The sequence below is a fragment of the Urocitellus parryii genome, chromosome 7 (assembly GCF_045843805.1).
Source record: "Urocitellus parryii isolate mUroPar1 chromosome 7, mUroPar1.hap1, whole genome shotgun sequence".
NCBI lineage: Eukaryota > Metazoa > Chordata > Mammalia > Rodentia > Sciuridae > Urocitellus > Urocitellus parryii.
Window position 1 is genome coordinate 133,692,870 of NC_135537.1, and position 17,741 is coordinate 133,710,610.

General features: G+C 42.6%; 1 protein-coding gene across 1 annotated transcript in view; it reads right to left on the reverse strand.

Moving 5' to 3' along the window:
* The window catches only part of Pitpnm3 (PITPNM family member 3), a 91,334-nt gene that overhangs the window by 47,022 nt on the left and 26,571 nt on the right, over window positions 1-17,741 (reverse strand). The window contains exon 3 of the mRNA XM_026393958.2: window positions 14,718-14,825. Coding sequence (XP_026249743.2) covers window positions 14,718-14,825 — 108 coding nt within the window. The remainder of the gene's footprint in view (window positions 1-14,717; window positions 14,826-17,741) is intronic.

The following is a 17,741-nucleotide window of genomic DNA, read 5'->3' on the forward strand; positions in this document are numbered from 1 at the left end:
TTGGGCGTGTCTGGGAAGTCACACTGGAGCAGCCCCACGAGCAAGAGAAGCATGACTTTGCCCTGGGCTTGCCCCTTGCTGGCCCTTGGGAGCTCTGGCCAGAATCTGGCCCAGTGGTGATTCAGCTTATGCAGCAGGGCTGGGAAGGAAGGAAGTACCCCCCTCCTGCTTGGGGGTGTCCTCAGAGCCTGAGCTACAGGTGAAGATTCGAGCTCATTACCTTTCACCTAATCTGCAGCAACTACATTCATTCCTGGCCCCTCTTTTTATCTTTCACAGTGGCTTCTGGAAATATCTTCCTAGAAAGTGGCTCATGGCTCCCCTGCTGAAACCAATCTAAGGATTCCCATGGGCACTTTCAAGAAGAGACCTACTCCTGGGCCTGGCATTCCAGTTTCCCACCTGGCCTCTTCTCTGAGACCTTCCCATCCCTTTTCACCACCCGCTCCCCAACACCGCACACCCAAACCTCAGTCAAGAAGAGCCCCGTGTGGGTCCCCAAGTCTCCCTGCTCCCACACCCCCTTTCCCATCTTGGCACCTGCCGTTCCCTCTGCCTGCTGCACTCTCATCTGTCAGAGGCTCTCATCTCTGAAAAGGCTCAGCCCCGGCTCCACTTCCGGTTCCCACTTGTGGCAGAGCCATTAGCTCACTGAACTGTAACTGCCCTGAGGATGAGCAGTCTGTACAGGAGCAGCTCAGTTCTGAGACCACTACGGAGTCATCCACACGTCCCCAGCACTGACCGGCACAGGACCTGGCACAGAGCTATGCTTAAGTAAGAGAGGGGATGCCCAGATGCATGAAGAACCCCGGACTGCCTTGGGGCCAGGAAGGGAGGGAAACCACACACCCCCAAAGGCACAACTGGAAGCAGCCAGGCTGGTGCTGCAGGTGAAGGAACCACTGAGCAGTGCTGGTGAGAGGGAGGTGGTCTGGGAGAGGCAGGGCCATCCGGGAGGCTTCTGGGAGGAAATGAGCAGGATCTTGAGAGCTAGAAATGAAGTCAAGGGAGGACTGGGGCAAAGGTAGGAAACTGAAAAACTCTGAGTGGGCTGGAGGGTCAGCAAGCAGCCCCCTGGCCATTTGACTAGAACATGCAGTGATTGGAAGAGGAAGGAGGAATGGCCCAAAAGATGTGAGTGTCAGAGTCAGAGGGTCACTTTGGCATCATACGATTTAGCAATGATTTGACAGACCCTTTATAACGTTCCTCATGGTAGCTACTCCAAAGCTGTCTGATTCTGGCAGTGAAAGGGAAGTGACTAACCCTGAAAAATCCTGATGGTCAGAAGAAAGCCTGGGAGAAAATTGTGGAGAGCCTTCCTTACCAGGCTGGGGAATTGATACTTCATTCTTCAGACAGCAAACACCTCATTGTCAATCTCATAGCCAAATGATAGTACTGAACTTATATTTTAGAAACATCACAGCTGGATTGCATAAAGAGGGTAAACGGACTACATGACCCAGACTTCTTCTGCTGCTCCAAATCCCTAGAAATGGCCTTAATGACTTTCCTATGACTTAATGTTGAGTAGCAATGTAAAGTAAGAAGGGATGTCCTTTGCTGACCAAAATTGTGTAACATCCCCCAAAAGGCAGAAAACAGAGGGATCTGACGGGAAAAGGCAGGACTGGCATCATTCATTTTCAGGTCCCCAAAATGGAACCGTGGTGGCCCTTATTCAAAAGTATTAAGAATTGCAAGATGGCGATGGCCAGAGTATAAAATCAATCACGGAGCCTTCTAAGTGTGCAGTCTTGTATGACTGCAAAGGTCAAATGCCCATAAAACAGCCCAGAAGAGAGGAAGCCATAGATTCAGTCCTGCAAAGAAAGGTCTGTGGCCAAGGCAGAGGCAGCTCAGAGGGCACAGCAGGCTCGTGTACAGGAATGCCCGGGAGCAATGGAAGTTTTGCAATTATCTGGGTGTCCACAGTAGAAGAGCCAGTACTTTGGTCCTTTCCTGACCCCTGATTGTGCCAAGCAAAAGCATCTGTCCCCAAGTGTGAAAGAAGATGGATGTTGGAGGGATAGGACACCCTGGGAGGCTGAAAATACCCAAAAGGAACAAATCAGAAGTTACTGGTTCAGTGCACCCCGCAGCATTTCCTACCCACCCTAATAATTAGATGACAGCAGGCTGCAGTAAACAGACAGATCACATCCCTGAGAGTTAAGCTAACAGGGAACTGCAAATACGAAGAGGAGTGCAAATCCAAATATTGCTAAATATTAAAGGAAAGCCAATACTGCTGAAGAAAGATATTAAACTCAAAGATGGGAGGGAAGAGAATACAGAGAAATGGGCCTGGGGTTTCCTTGAGCCAACTTAGCAGCACAATCCGTAATCATTCTTAAATTTTAACGTGCATCAGAATCACTTAGAGGTCTAGTGAAAACAGATTCTGAGCCCTACTCCCAGAATTTGGCTAATTCGTTCTGGGTGGGGTACCCTCACTCACATTTCTAACAAGTTCCCAAGTGATGCTAATGCTATTGGTCCAGGAACCATTGTTTAAAAACCACATATCTAAAAGCAAGAGTTGGGGATGAGTGATACAAAAACATAGCTCTCTGGAAAGCTGAAAGTAGAGAAATTGATTAGGGGTGCATAGGGAGTGACTGCTTCCTTCCTGTCAATGAGAATATGGCCATGCTCACACTAAGTTTATGTCAGGAAAAAGAAGACGGGATTGCAAGTATGAGTGACAGCTCATAGACTATTAGTATGAATTATTCTGGAAGAAATATAAACTGTGCCAGGTGCTGTGGCGCCTGCCTGTAATCCCAGCAGCTCAGGAGGCTGAAGTAGGAGGATCGTGAATTCAAAGCCAGCCTCAGCAATGGTGAGGCACTGAGCAACTCAGTGAGATCCTGTCTCTAAATAAAATACAGAATGAGGCTGGAGATGTGGCTCAGTGGTTGAGTGTCCCTGAGTTCAATCCCTGGTACCCACCCTCCCCCCCAAAAAAACATAAACCATGACCATAAGATGTTAGCAAGATAGCAAGCCCTGCTAAGGACCAAATGGAATTTATCCCAGGAATGCAAGGTTATTCAACATACAAAAAACAACATAATACACCATATTGATAGAATAAACACAAAAACCACAGGAGAATCTCAATAGGTAATGCAGAAAAATTATTTGGTAGAACTCAACATCTTTCATAGTTTAAAAAAAATCAACAAACTAGGAATAGGGAGAGAAATTACTCAACCAGATGAGCATCTACAAAAAAAATCCATGGTTAACATTATATTTACTGGTGAAGGATTGAAAATATTCCCCTTAAGATCTGGAACAAGACAAAGTGTTTGCTGTCACTAGTTCCATTCATTATTCTACTAGAGGAACTTGTCAGGGAAATTTGACAACAAAAGGAAATAAAAGATATCCAGATTGGAAAGGAAGAAGTGAAACTACCTCAATTTGGAGATGACATGACCTTTTGTATAGAAAGCCCTAAGGAATCACTCCACCTCCACCATAACAATAAAAAACTGACATTTAGTTCCATAAGGTTACAGGATACAAGGTCAGTATACAAAGATCAATTGTACTGCCACAAAGTTGCAATGAACAATCTGAAAAGGAAATTTTTTTTTAATTTTTTATTTGTTTTAATTAGTTATACATGACAGTAGAATGCACTTATATACTTCGATATATCATACATAGATGGGATATAATTTCTCATTTTTCTGAGTGCACATATTGTAGAATCACATTGGTCATACAGTCACATACATACATAAAGTAATATTTTTTTAAAAAAATTCCAGTTATAATGGAATCAAAAAGAATAAATATTTAGATTGGACTGGAGTTGTGGCTCAGTGGTAGAGTGCTTGCTTAGCACACATAAGGCACTGGATTCGATCCCAGGCACCACACAAAAATAAGAGTAAAATGTTTAGAAATAAATTTAATAAAACAAGTGCAAGACTCATGCATTGAAAACTATAAAACATCTTTGAAAAAAATTAAAGAAGACCTAAATAAGGGTGAAAACAGTTCTGTTTGTAGATTAGAACTGAGATTACAATGGCAATACTTTCCAAATTGATCTACAGATTCAACACAATCCCTATCAAAATTCCAGCTGGCTTTTTTCACAGAAATTGACAAACTGGTCCTAAAATCCATATGGAAATACAAAGAACGAAGAATAGTTAAAACAGTCTTATGAAAAACAAAGTTGATGAACTCCCACTTCCTGATTTCAAACTCACTGCAAGTGTACAGGAATCAAGACTCTGTGGCATATTGGCACATATGTATGTGTGGAATAGAATTGAGAGTCAGAAATAAACCCACATGTGTATGATCAAGTGGCTTTTGACCATGGTGCCGAAACAATTCGATGGGGAAAGGAATAGTCTTTTCAGCAAATGTTCCTGGAACAGCTGGTTAGCCACATGCAAAAGAATGAAGTCAAACCCCTACTGCACATCATGCACAGAAATAAACTCAAGGTGTATCAGAGACCTAAATAAAAGGACTAAAACTATAAAACTCTTAGAAGAAAGCAGGAATAAATATTGGATTAGGCAATGGTTTCCTAGATATCACCAAAAGCACAGAGAATAAGAGAAAAAAATAGATAAATTGGACTTCATCAAAAATTTAAAAGTTGTGATTCAATAGACATTAGCAAGAAAATGAAAAGTCAATCCTCAATATGGGAGGAAACATTTGAAAACAACATATCTAATAAGATTTTAGTGTTCGCATATAAAGAACTCTTATGACTCAACGATAAAAAAAACAAGTAACCCAATTTTATAATGAGCAAATAATTTGAAATAGATATTTCTCCAGAGAAGATAAGCAAATGACCAATAAGCGCATGAGAAGATGCTCAACATCATTCATCACTAGGGAAAAGAAAACTAAAACCACAATGAGATGTCACTTTCCACCCACCAAGATGACTAAAACCAAAAAGACAGATGGTAACAAGTATTGGTGAAGATCTGAAAAACTGGAACACTTTTCCATTGCGGGTGGAAATGTACAGCGATGCAGTGAATCTTTGGAAAGAATCTGCGGTTCTTCAAAAAGTTAAACAAAACTACTCTATTAAACATCAGCTCCACTCCTAGACACATACCCAAGAGAATTGAGGAAATATTTTTTAAAAACCGGCATATGACTACTTATAGTAATATTATTCACTGGAAACAACTCAAATGGATAAACAAAATGTGGTATTCCCATACATTGGAATAATATTCAGCCATAAAAATGAAATGAAGTACTGATTCATGCTATAATGTAGGTGAATCTCCGAAACATGCTAAGGGAAAGAAGTCAGACACAAAAGGCCACATGATTGTTTGATTCTATTTTAATGAAATTTTATGGGTTGGAGGATGAGGAGAATGGAGAATACTGCTAATGGGCACACAGATTTTTTTGAGGGCAATGAAAAAGTTCTAGAACTAGAAAATAGTGATGGTTGCACAACTTTACAAAATGTGGTATTAAAATTTCAGAATTGTGCAGTTTCAAAGAGTGAACTTTATGATACACGAATTACATCTGAATTTAAAAAAAAAAGAATTGAGCAACATCAATATTCATAGCAGCTCATTCACAATAGCTAAACTGTGGAGCCAACCTAGATGCCCTTCAACAGATGAATGGATAAAGAAACTGTGTTTTATATATACACAATGGAATATTACTCAGCATTAAAAGAGAATAAAATTATGGCATTTGCAGGTAAATGGATGGATTTAGAGAATATCTTGCTAAGTGAAGTAAGCCAATCCCAAAAAACCAAAGGCCAAATGTTCTCTCTGATAAGTGGAGGCTGATCCATAATGGGGGAGCGATGTGGGGAGAATGGAGGAACTTTCATTGGGCAAAGGGGAGGAAGGGAACAGGCAAGGACAGGAGGGCAGGAAAGAGGGTATAATGAGATGAACATCAGTACCCTAGGTACGTATATGACTGCACAACTCTACATCATGCACAACCAGAGAAATGAAAAGTTTTGCTCCATTTGTGTTCAATGAATCAAAGTGTACTCTGCTGTCATGAATAATTAATTATAACAAATTTTTTTTTAATTTTTAAATTAAAAAATAAAAGAATTGGGCAAGATACATTTCACTTGGGCAGTGTTAACAACAGCTATATGCTTCCTTAGAGAATTAGAATCAAGGCAGCTCTTGTTCAATGCGAATGCCATTTGTGATCCTTGGCTAACTAATCCAGTCTTAAGTGTGTGGTTTACTCCTGTTGATCTCTAGTCTACCAGAACTCAGAAACTTAATAGAACAAGCAAAAAAAGACCTTAGAAAACATAAAGTGAGCCCTTGGGCTCCATGAATTAACGTTGGGTTATCAACCAAAAGAACCAACCAGAGCATATGAAAATGAACAGATGATTGTTAAAAATAATCCACAAGAGTTGAGCAGCAGAATGGAAAAAAACTGATGAAGAGGAAATGGTCAAGCTGTCGTTTAGAGCCAAGGAAACTTCCAGAACTCAACTAGGACCAAGAAATGAGAATTAGGACAAGTCGACAGCTGGTTAGAAAAATTCCAGTATCTGTCTAATGATTGATAAAACAAGGAAAGAAATATTAGAAGAAACAACAACAACAACAACAAAAAAGTGCACAGTAATGAAAGATTGTGACCAGGTGCAAGCATGACAACCAACAGCCACAAAAATCTCACTCAGAAACACTGTGGTCTCAGAAGATGAAGAACAGAGATTTAGCTGCTTAAGGCTTCAGAGGAAAGAGAGGAAAAAAAAGCAGATTATCCACAAAGGAATGAGAATCAGATTTATTAGAACTTTTCGCTAACGACACTATATGCAAGGAGGCCATTGGAGGACATCTTCAGAGACAGATGAGAACATGATTATGGATGCAGTCTTGCATTCAAATGAGAAGGCACAGCCAGGTGCGGTGGCATTATAGGCGTTATAATCCCAGCAGCTCAAAGGCTGAGGCAGGAGGATTGTGAGTTCAAAGCCAGCCCCAGCCACTAGTGAGGCACTAAGCAATTCAGTGAGATCCTGTCTCTAAATAAAATACAAAAAAAGAGCTGGGGATGTGGCTCAGTGGTTGAGTACCCCTGAGTTCAATCCCTGGTACCAAAGAGAGAGAGAGAGAGAGAGAGAAGGCACATGATGACATGTTTAGAAATACAAGGACTTGGGGGGGCTGGGGTTGTGGCTCAGTGGTAGAGCGCTTGCCTAGCATGAGTGAGGCACTGGGTTCGATTCTCAGCACCACATACAAATAAGTAAAAAAAAAAAAAAATTCATCAACAACTAATACAAATATTAAAAAAAAAGAAATACAAAGACTTGGAAAATTACTGTCCACAGTCCTTCCCTGGATGTTCTAATGAAAAGAAAGATGTTCTAATGAAAAGAAAAAGTAAATGAAGAGGAAGGCATGGAATTTCAGAAGCAGCATTGAGAACTGTACACTAAAAAGGATGAATTTTACCAAAAGTAAATCATACCTCAGTATATTTGACAAAAGAAGAATGAGGAGGAGGAGGAGGAAGAGGAAGAGGGGAAAGAAGTCACCATCACAGTCACCATAAGGAGAGGGGGGGTAAAACTCCCCAAAAGAAAAAAATAAATATTAACATTAAGGTGAAATAAGAATTTAAAACCTGGAGCCAAATGAACAGGGGACAAAAAAGAATAACAAGGTCCCTTCTTATTCAGTAATAGAATATAGAATATTGACTCAGTCCAGACCCTGATAGAAAAATACTCAATTTTAAGTGTGTTAAATATGTAAATTTTTAGAAATACAAAAAAAGGATGTATAAGAAAGTTGATCATGTCAATCAAAGACCAAAAAGAAAAGAAGAAAACTATATTGATTGGTATGTTTGACCTAAGAGATAGAAAGATTGGAACTCACTATATAGAGGCAAGATAACTTTTTTAAAACTCATGGGACATTCATTCGCACACACCAGTTTTATACAAGAAAGAACTTTAAAAGAATAGCACTTACAGGTCACATTCTCCAATAGCAAAGGAATAAAATTGCAAATTAATAAGGAAAAAAAATACAAGTCACCAGGAGTCTTGTAAATGCTTCTAAATAACTCTTAAGGCCAAGAGGAGAAAAATGGAGATTTTGAACTACTTGGAAATGACCCACAGTGAGAAGGAGGGTTACTTAACCAACTCCTGTGGCATGCGGCCAAAGTATCTGAATCCAGGCTTTGTGGAAACTGAAGGTTATGTAATTTTGGGGTCCCCTTTATATAAAAGGATAATCAAAATATCTTACCTTTGCAAAAATTTATCAGAATTTAAAAACATTTTTCTAGGGCCCTCCAAGGCCTTGGCAGGGACCCATGCATAAGTAAATTAGAAAACAAAAAAAAGCCTAAAAACTCTTTTCTCTAGAATTTGGAAAGTTACGAACAACTTAAACCCAAAGAACGTAGAAGGAAAGAAGTGTTGAAACAAAAGCAACACTAATTTACATAAATTAAATTTTTTAAAAAACAGTTTATATAGAGTTGGTTAAAAAAATAAAGCTATTTCTTTGGAAGATTATCAAAGTGGGTAAACTTTTGGCAAAACATATTAATAATGGAAAGGAGGTGGATTCAAACAATGAGGGAAAGGAGAAAAGATGTAAACTTTCAGAGTTAATTTTTTCAACTTGATGAAGGAATCTTTCTGGAACACTAGGGCAAGGGGCATACTTATTGGTGAAACATTAGGATAGTTCCCTTATATCATCAATACAGGTATGATCAAACAAGAAAGCCTGCCACCACTTCTGGTACCAGGTGATGATCTGGAAATCCTATCCAATAGATGTATTTATGCTGCACTTTTATGCGTTATAATTTCATTGTGAATTGTGGTCTTGGGTATTAACAATGGATCTCCCCCTTATGGTGATGGACATAAATATGATAGGCAAAATTCTAAGTTGGCTATGCAATGCAATTATTTTTAAAAAAATGAGTAAGTGGTATGAATATTGGCAAGGATGTAACTGTTAAGACTCTTAAGTGATATCACAGTCTCACTGGAAAACCCAAAGGAATCAACTAACAAACTATTAGAGCTAATAAGAAATCTCAGCAGAGTGACAAAATTTCAAATACATAGCAGACAGATAACATGCATCCAGTATACTTAAGAAGATTTCCTAAAAGAAATACGAAAAGGAGGTACTGGGGTTATGGCTCAGTGGTAGTGTGCTTGCCTAGCATGCGTGAGGCACTGGGTTCGATTCTCAGCACCACATACAAATAAATAAAATAAAAAGGTCCATCAACAACTAAAAATATTTTTAAAAAAAGAAATACAAAAAAGATAAATAATCCAATAGAATATGGCAAAAATTATATTTAAGAAATAAAAAAAAACAAGAAAATAATATAGGTCAACACATTTATGAAAAGAAGTTCAACCTTACTAGAAATCAAGTAAAAATAAAATATAAGAAGATAGTTTCACTAATAAATCAGAAAAAAATTTTAAAGCTTAATACTGTCAATCAATTCTGTCAACATTGTAGGGAAATGGTACTGAAGATTGAATTCAGGGGCACTTAACTACTAAGCCACATCCTCAGCCCTTTTTAGTGTTTTTATTTTGAAACAGGGTCTCACTGAGTTTCTTAGGGCCTCGCTAAATTGCTGAGGCTGACTTTGAATTCACAATCCTCCTGCCTCAGCCTCCCAAGCCACAGGGATTACAGGTGTGTGCCACCGCATTGAACTCAATGTTTATTTTCTAACATATACAGCATTCTTTTTTCTTCTTCCTCTTTTGTGTGTGTGTGTGTGTGTGTGTGTGTGTGTGTGTGTTGTGGTGCTGGAAATCAAACCCAGGACCTTGTGCATGAGAGGCAAGCACTCTACCAACTGAGCTATATCCCCAGCCCTACAACATTCTTTTAATAATGAAAAATTTCAATGTCTTCCCACTACAGAATGGCTTAATAAATTATGGCATGTCTACTGTACAGAATATGGTAACACAGGTAAAAACAATGAGGTGAATCTATATGTACACATTTATGAAAAGAAGTGAAAGATTCACCAAGATCTGCTGTTAAATTTTTTTGAAGCAAACTGCAATATTAATGTCTAATCTTATCTACTTCCAGAGTGATGCCTTCCACATCCATAAATTCTGCAATGAAGTCTGAACTTGAAGGAATGGTTTTGAAATTGAAGGAATAGCTAAGGACAACTTTGGTTTTAATTTGTATTCCTTGATTTTTTCCCCCAACACTAATGTAGTCAAGAAATAAGGTGATTATTTGTACACGAATGTTCATAGCAGTATTAGTCACAATGGATAAAAAATGAAAACAACCCAGATGTCCATTGACAGAAGAACGGATAGACACAATGTGCTAAATCCAATGGAAAATTATTCAGCCACACAATGGAAGGAAGTACTGACACATGCTACAACATGGATGAATCTTGAAAACATTCAACTAAGTGAAATAAGCCAGACACCAAAAGATGAATCCAGTATGATCACATTTATAGAGGCACCCAGAGAAGTAAAATTCAGAGAGACAGAAAGTAGAACAGTGGTTACGAGGGACCGGGGTTTGGTTAGTGTTTAAGGAGTGCAGAGTTTCAGTTTGAGATAATGACAAAGTTCTACAGGTCGATGGTGATTGATGATGGCTATACAGCAACGTGACTTAATGCCACTGAAGTACACACTTCAAGTGGTTAAAAGGGTCTATTTTGTTACATGTATTTATTTTACCACAATCAAAAAAAATGTTAAGTAAAAAATAGTAAACCATTGTCAAATGACAACAATAATAAATAAGGTGCACTGAGCTGATGCAGTAGGATTCCTCCCCACCGAAATACATATGTGCTGGGCAATATGATACCCCAAAGTGTCAATATATAACCAACCTTAAAATAAAGTACAATATACAAGACCAAATATCAGAGGGAACTGCACTGAGGGGAAAACAGAAGCTGAGGTGGCTGAGACACACCCGGGATCCGTGCATCCAATGTATGGAGGCTCTGGGGCTAATGGCTGAGAACAAAATTTGACCTCAGCTGGGGGATGATGAGGAGCTAAAGTGGAGCCCCCTTTAAAGTAGGGATCCTTGAAGTGCTGCTCCATCCATAAAGGAACACACATACACACACACACACACACACATACACACACACACACAAATCCCTTTGGGGCAGCAGCAAAGAAACCATTCACAGAGAGTGAGAAAGAAAAAAGTCACTCATGAGTAATTAACACTCTAAGCCTGTGCCACATATGGGTGTAAGGTCTAAATATATACCACCCATGGAGAGTGGAAACCCTAGGCTGTAAATTTAGCATATAAAATATTCAAAATGAGTGAAATACTCAAGTCCAGCAGAAAGAAACAAAAGACCAGTCTCGAGGAGGATATTTGCACCATCCCAAGACACACAGACTCCCACAGAAAAGAAGAGGGAGTGACCAAGATGAGTTCATAATAAAAAAAAAAATGAAGAATCAAGACCCACAGTGCATGCTTATGTATGTTCACCGCCCGCCCCCCTCCTGAATCAGCACCCTCAAGGACTGCATATTAGGTCTAGGGGTGTAGCTCAGTGGTAGAGGACCTGCCCAGCATGCACAAGGCCCTGGGTTCAAACCCTAGCACCGAAAGAAAAAGAGAAGGAGGAGGAGGAGGAGGAGCAGGAGGAGAACTGGAGTCATTAGAAGAGTCAGAAAGTGCCGGTGTGACATATGACTTAAATGATCAAGGAGAGAAAAGATGGAGCACAAAACACAATTCAGGTTTCAGAAGAAGAAGAAGATCAGCTCCATTTGGAATTTGCAGAGCATCGGGGGTCCTGAGGTCTTCCAGGTAGGGTGCTACCGAAAAAGAGTCTAGAGGCCAGGAGAGTGTTCTAGGCTGGAGGCAGACGTGGAGTCATCCTTGGGGAAAATGAAGGCACCCATGAAGGAAATGACTGGCCAATGCACCCACCATGAGAGGTGGTCAATGGGGTGACCTCCGTTTTTAAGGGCAGGAACCTCGGAAGAGGCAGGAGCATCAGCTCTGTGTATATGCCCAGTTTGGATCGCAGCAAGTGTTCTCCCAACTTCCTCTCCCCAAAGTACCCCCAGAGCCTCCCTCTCCCGCCCTTCTTTACTCAGCCTACTCAGTCACTCATCACTCTACTGCAGGCTGCTACAGCAGTGCCACCCTGCTGGTCCTTACGTCCCTGATATCTAGCACAGGGTTGGGCCCCTGTGGTGGTCCATAAATGGTCACTGAAACGAAAGGAAGCCATGTGCGTTCTTCCATGTTCTGGGAATTCCCATCATGAATCCACAGGGGGAACGGGCCTCCGAAGGAGCTGGAAACCGGCTAGTTGGCTCTTCCTCACCCCTTCTTCCTCCCCACCCTCCTCTTCTGTACTGGGAGGATGAAGCATCAGCTTCTGGACACAAGCAAGCATCATCCTAGTTCAAACATGAATCAGCACCATGAAGTGTTCTCCAGGGCTGTACTCAGACGAGATGGCTCACTCTTCTTCCCCTCCTCCCTACTGATGATTACTTGTTCCTGGGTGCACTTTGCAAGTAATATCTCATTTAATTTTCACCACTTTTTCGGTACCCCGTATTGCAGATGAATTAACCAAGGCTCAGAGAGGTGATGGGACTTTCCTTGTCCACAAAACCACACAGTAGCAGGGCTGAGGTACAAACTCAGACCTCTCACACCCCACAAAGCTGCAGTCACCACTGCCTCTCCCATGGACCTCCCCTTCTGCTTCCTTCTCCCTGGCCCTTCCCAGCCCTCCCAGCTCACTCTGCCCTTCCATCACCCTCTCCCGAGCTCACACTGTGTCTGAGTCACAATTTCTCAGCAGACAAGGGAGGCTGGAGTGAGGAGGCGATGGCCAGATGACTGGTGAGTATACATCTGGGTCTGTCTTTTTGTGACCACCAAGCATGGTCATGGAGCAGAACCTGGAATCCATGGTACATTTAATGCCCCTTCTCAAGTTCTTGGACCCATCTGCAAATATGTGGCCATGAAGACCAGAAGGGATACTCTGAACTGGGGATCAGGAGCCCAGGAGGAACACAGGCAAGACATAGTTTCTCCCAGGTTCTTCACTGTCAACTGAGACAATCATTCCAGGCTCACCCATGGCTCAGGATGGGTACTTTGACACAGAGAGGTTCCCCAAACAAATGAGGCAGGGATGGGGGATGAGAAAAGGGGTAGACGCAAGGGACAAGACGGCCATTCTCTTGGGCTAGGCCAGAACCATCTCACCAGGTACCTCCTGATCGGATGCCTTGCTCACTTAGTAACTCTGGCCCAGACCATGACTGTGCACTGACAGGACCAATAAAGGAAGAAGAGGAAATAAATGCCATGGTTTGAATATGGTCTGTCTCCCAAGGTTCGTGTGCTGGAAGTTTGGCCTCCAATGTAACAGCATTGAGAGGGGTCAGAACCTTTAAGAGGTAAGGCCAACTGGGCAGTGATTGGGTCATGGCTACCCTTGTGAAGGGATTCATGTGAACGCACAGAGTGGATCAGTTATCAAGAGAGCATGTGGTTTTAAAATGTGGAGCCAAATATATTTCTCTTCTTTATACGTTACTTTTAGCATCAGGTATTCTGTTTTAGCAACACCAAAGGGATTAAGACGTTAAGAAAGAAGAAAGTAAGATGAGGAGTACGTAGTGGATGTGATCCTCCTGGCCTGAGGGTCACAGATACAAAGGTGAGCACTCTGCATCCTGAGTGGGACCCTCGCCCTGGCTCTGCTTCTCACTTCAAGGCAGTATTAATCAAATCCTCAGCCCTGAGCTGAGGATCTCTGGGCCTTGGTTTGCCCATATGTAAGCTCAGCTACATCCTCTACCTGCCTTCCAAAGTCTGGTCCCCTCACCTCATTGTCAGGAGCCCTTTCTTGATCTGCTCTCCTGCCTCCTAAAATCCTGCCTCTCCTTCTGGGCCCAAAACCCTCAGCTTAAGCCCAACCCCCATGTCTTGATGTGCATCATGTCCCACATCAGGAGTTAGAGGCCTTCCGGTGAATCACTGTGGTCCCTCCCACCAAGCACTGATCCAGGTAGATGCTCATTAACATTCTATTAGTAATGAAAAATGGACAAATGGAGAGACAGATGGATGCCTAAAAGCTTATCAAGTTCCTGGCCAAACATTCCCATCCTAAAAATCCTCTTGCATGAATTCCCATCCATAAACTTCTTTAGCAATTCAGCCAAAGAAAGACCTAATCTTCATTGCCATCCCTCTCCCCTGAGACCTGGGCTCCCATCCTCTCTCAGAGGCTCCTCCAATGGCAACCTCCTTATCCATCAGATTCCAACCCTGAAGGCCTCATGGTTACCAGGAGCATGGAGCCAGCCCATGCCTTAACCACCCCATGCTCCTGAGTGGTGATTCTACAGACAAAAGAAGCTTGGATGCAATATCCTGGGGTTGTTTTCCTACCAAAAAAGAAAAAAAAAAAAAAGAAAGAAAACCCACAGATGTCCCCAAGAGAGTTCCTACAGGTGACAGAATTCAGGAATGCTGTAAGGAAAGGTGCCCAGAAAGACAACGCTTCACAGAAGACCTGAGTCCCCACCCCAATTAGCAGCCCTGACCCACTCTGGAACACACGCGTGTGCTTTACACGCGTGTGCTTTCCCTGACCGTGAGAAAGAGTCTCACCTTGGTGCTCCTCCAGTTTCCCCATGGTCTCGATCTGCTCCACCAGGTCATTTGAATTCCACTGGCTCATTCCAATGAGGATGGCATTTTTCCCCTCGGCCATCTCCTCTGTGGAAAGAAGCAGAGACGGACATAAGCAGGCATGGCCATCTGTAGGTGGCCCTAACTGGATCAGGGTTGAGGGGGACCAGGGCTTATGTCTAAGGGGGTTATTATTTCATCCATGAATTGAGGTAGTCTTCAACTATTGAATGTGTCTGTCGTTATAGACAGGAATGGGACATTCAGGAATGTGTCATGGCAAAAAGTGTGTGGCTGTACCCTACTGGACCTCCACATGGGACAGCATAAGAAAGTAAACAAGGAACCAGTTGTGAGAAAAGCTGAAAACCCAGAGAAACCTCAACTCCTGGCACCCGAAAGTATTATTTCTTGAAAGGCAGAAAGCTTGTCACCTGCCAGCAGTTTTTCTTCAGGAATGTCATTTGACTTCTCTGAGCCTCAGTTTTCCTATCGGTAAAATGGGACCAGCCATGTCCAGCTCACTGAGTTTTTTCCAAGGATTACATGAGATAATGGGTGTAAAGATCTCGGTGCATAGAATGTGCTCTGAGATGAGAACCAGGTGGTATTTTGTCAACTCACCAGCAGGATTTGAGTGGATCAGGGTTTGAGATGGACAGGAGAAGCTCTGGAGTGAGAGGAGAGCAGAAAGCTCCTGGTTCTAAGCAAGCCTTGAGCTGCATGGAACCCTTAGCCCCCATCTGAACTTTGTGAACCTTCTAATGCCTTCATTCTCCCCCACTTCACCCCTCAGCCCTGTTTCCATCCTTATCTTTTCCCCGTCCGAGCTTAGTGATGACTCTGGGAAGAAGCAGTGGGGCTGAATCCCCCAATCACCCTGAACAAAAGCCCCTCCCACATGCACAAACGGTACAGTCTCTGTCCTGAAGAGTCATTTCCTCAAGAACAGACCCACAGGGAAGGGTACTCTCCAAAGAGATAGGCCGTCCCCCTGGCAAGATTTGTGCCCGCCTTCAAAGAACAGACATCAAAGGGTATGGAGGAAAAACCCCAAACTCATGATAGCTAAGAATAAAGAGGTGCTAGAAGAGGAGGTTCAAGCCTGTAATCCCACTGACTCAGGTGACGGAAGCAGGAGGATCACAAGTTCAAGGCCAGCCTCAGCAACTTAGTGAAGCCCTATGCAACCGAGTTGAGACCCTTTCTGAAAATAAAAAAATAAAAAGGCTGAGGATATAACTCAGTGGCTAAGCACCCCTGGGTTCAATCCCTGGTACAATAAATAAATAAGGAAATAAGGGCTGGGGATATAGCTTAGTGGTAAAGTACCCTGGGTGCAATCATCAGTACCATGAGAAGATGAAGAAGAAGGAAGAGGAAGTGGGGGAGGGGAAGGAGAGGAAGGGAAGAAATGGGGAAGAGGCGTGAGAAAGGATAGAGGGGTGAAGCCCATTGCACCAGCAAAGAACTGTATCCAGCAGATGGAACCAGTATGGTAGAGCTGAAGCACCGGGAGCTGTCCAGCATTCTGGGTCACTCTAGAATTCGGTAATCCAGATCTCAGTTCTGGCTGGTACACCTCCTCCTGCCTTATTTTATTGATTGATTGATTGACCAACCTTTATGAAATCCTAACTACATGGTGAAATTGATGTGTTTCCAAATATTAACTCAATTCTGTCAGCAACACTAAAAAGGAACAATTATTATTATGTCTGTTTTGAGAAAACTGAAGCACAGAGGAGCTGAGTAATTCCTGTCCAAGGTCACTGTCGAAGGATGCAAGCCCAGATACACTGTTTCAAGAGTCCTGAAATACTGTCCTCCTAATAGCCTGTCCTAGACTCCTGTATTGGCTGCTCAACACCAACCAAGCACTACACGTACACTCAGGAGTGTCCTGAGTCTGGTGTGCTCCATCTGGGGACTAGTTTACACCCATGAGCAGCATATGCACTTGGGGAGAGCTCTGACCAGGCTCCAGGGCAGACTCTGCTACCCATGAGCTTTGTGATTTTGCTCGCCTCCTTCTGACAATTCTGTTTACCTTATCCCTTAAATGGCATGCGCTCTCTCTCGCTCGCTCTCTCTCTCTCTCTCTCTCTCAACACAATACATTTTGAAAAAATGCACAAGCCAAAATGGTGTGCATAAATATAAGGTAGTATTATTCTTGGGGAAGCAGAATAGTAACAAAGTTAACAACTCAGTTGTGGTGTGAGATTGACTATTATGTGACCTCGGACGAGTCATTTCAGCATTCTAAGCCTTGGTTTCCTCCTCTACAAAATGACATCAGAGTCGTGCCTACGTCATAGGTCGGCTGTGAGGATTCGATGAGATGAGGCAGGTCACATGTTCACAAAAGCAGTGAGCAGCACTGGAAGAGCACAGAGGTGAGATGACAAAATGGTACCATCGTCACATCACCACCGCTGCTGCCAGCATGTGGTGTTGGGCCACAACACTCACTCTTAATTCCAGTCACACCCTTGTCTCTTCCTATGACATCATGTCCCAGCTCCAGAACAGGGTAGTCAGCCTGTGACCCACCTTAAATTCCGTCTCCTGCCTCAGTTATCCAAAAGCAACTCTCCATTTGCTCATTCTGACATCCAGTCTACAGCAAATGGATTCTCAAGCACCAACTGTGTGTCCTGGGAGACGTGACCTCCAAACTGTAGGAAGCCAGTCGTGCGAAGGACATGATGATAACTCAGATATGATGAGATGCGAGGACACGGCTCCGGGTCTGTCTCTGCACACACTACCCCGTGTTGTCGACAATGCCCTAAGTCCTCTCCCAGGGGTGAATGCAAAGCCATCAGAGCGTCCCCCTCTCTGGGCAACCTCTCTCTTCTCCCCTCATCTCAGTATCTGTCCCTTTCTGTATTCTGTCTCTCCAGCTGTTCCAAGCCCCATTCTTCCAATATGCTTTCTTTCCTGTCTCCCTCTCCTGATCTGGGCCTCTCACCTGAACTCACTCTGCATTCAGCTTTC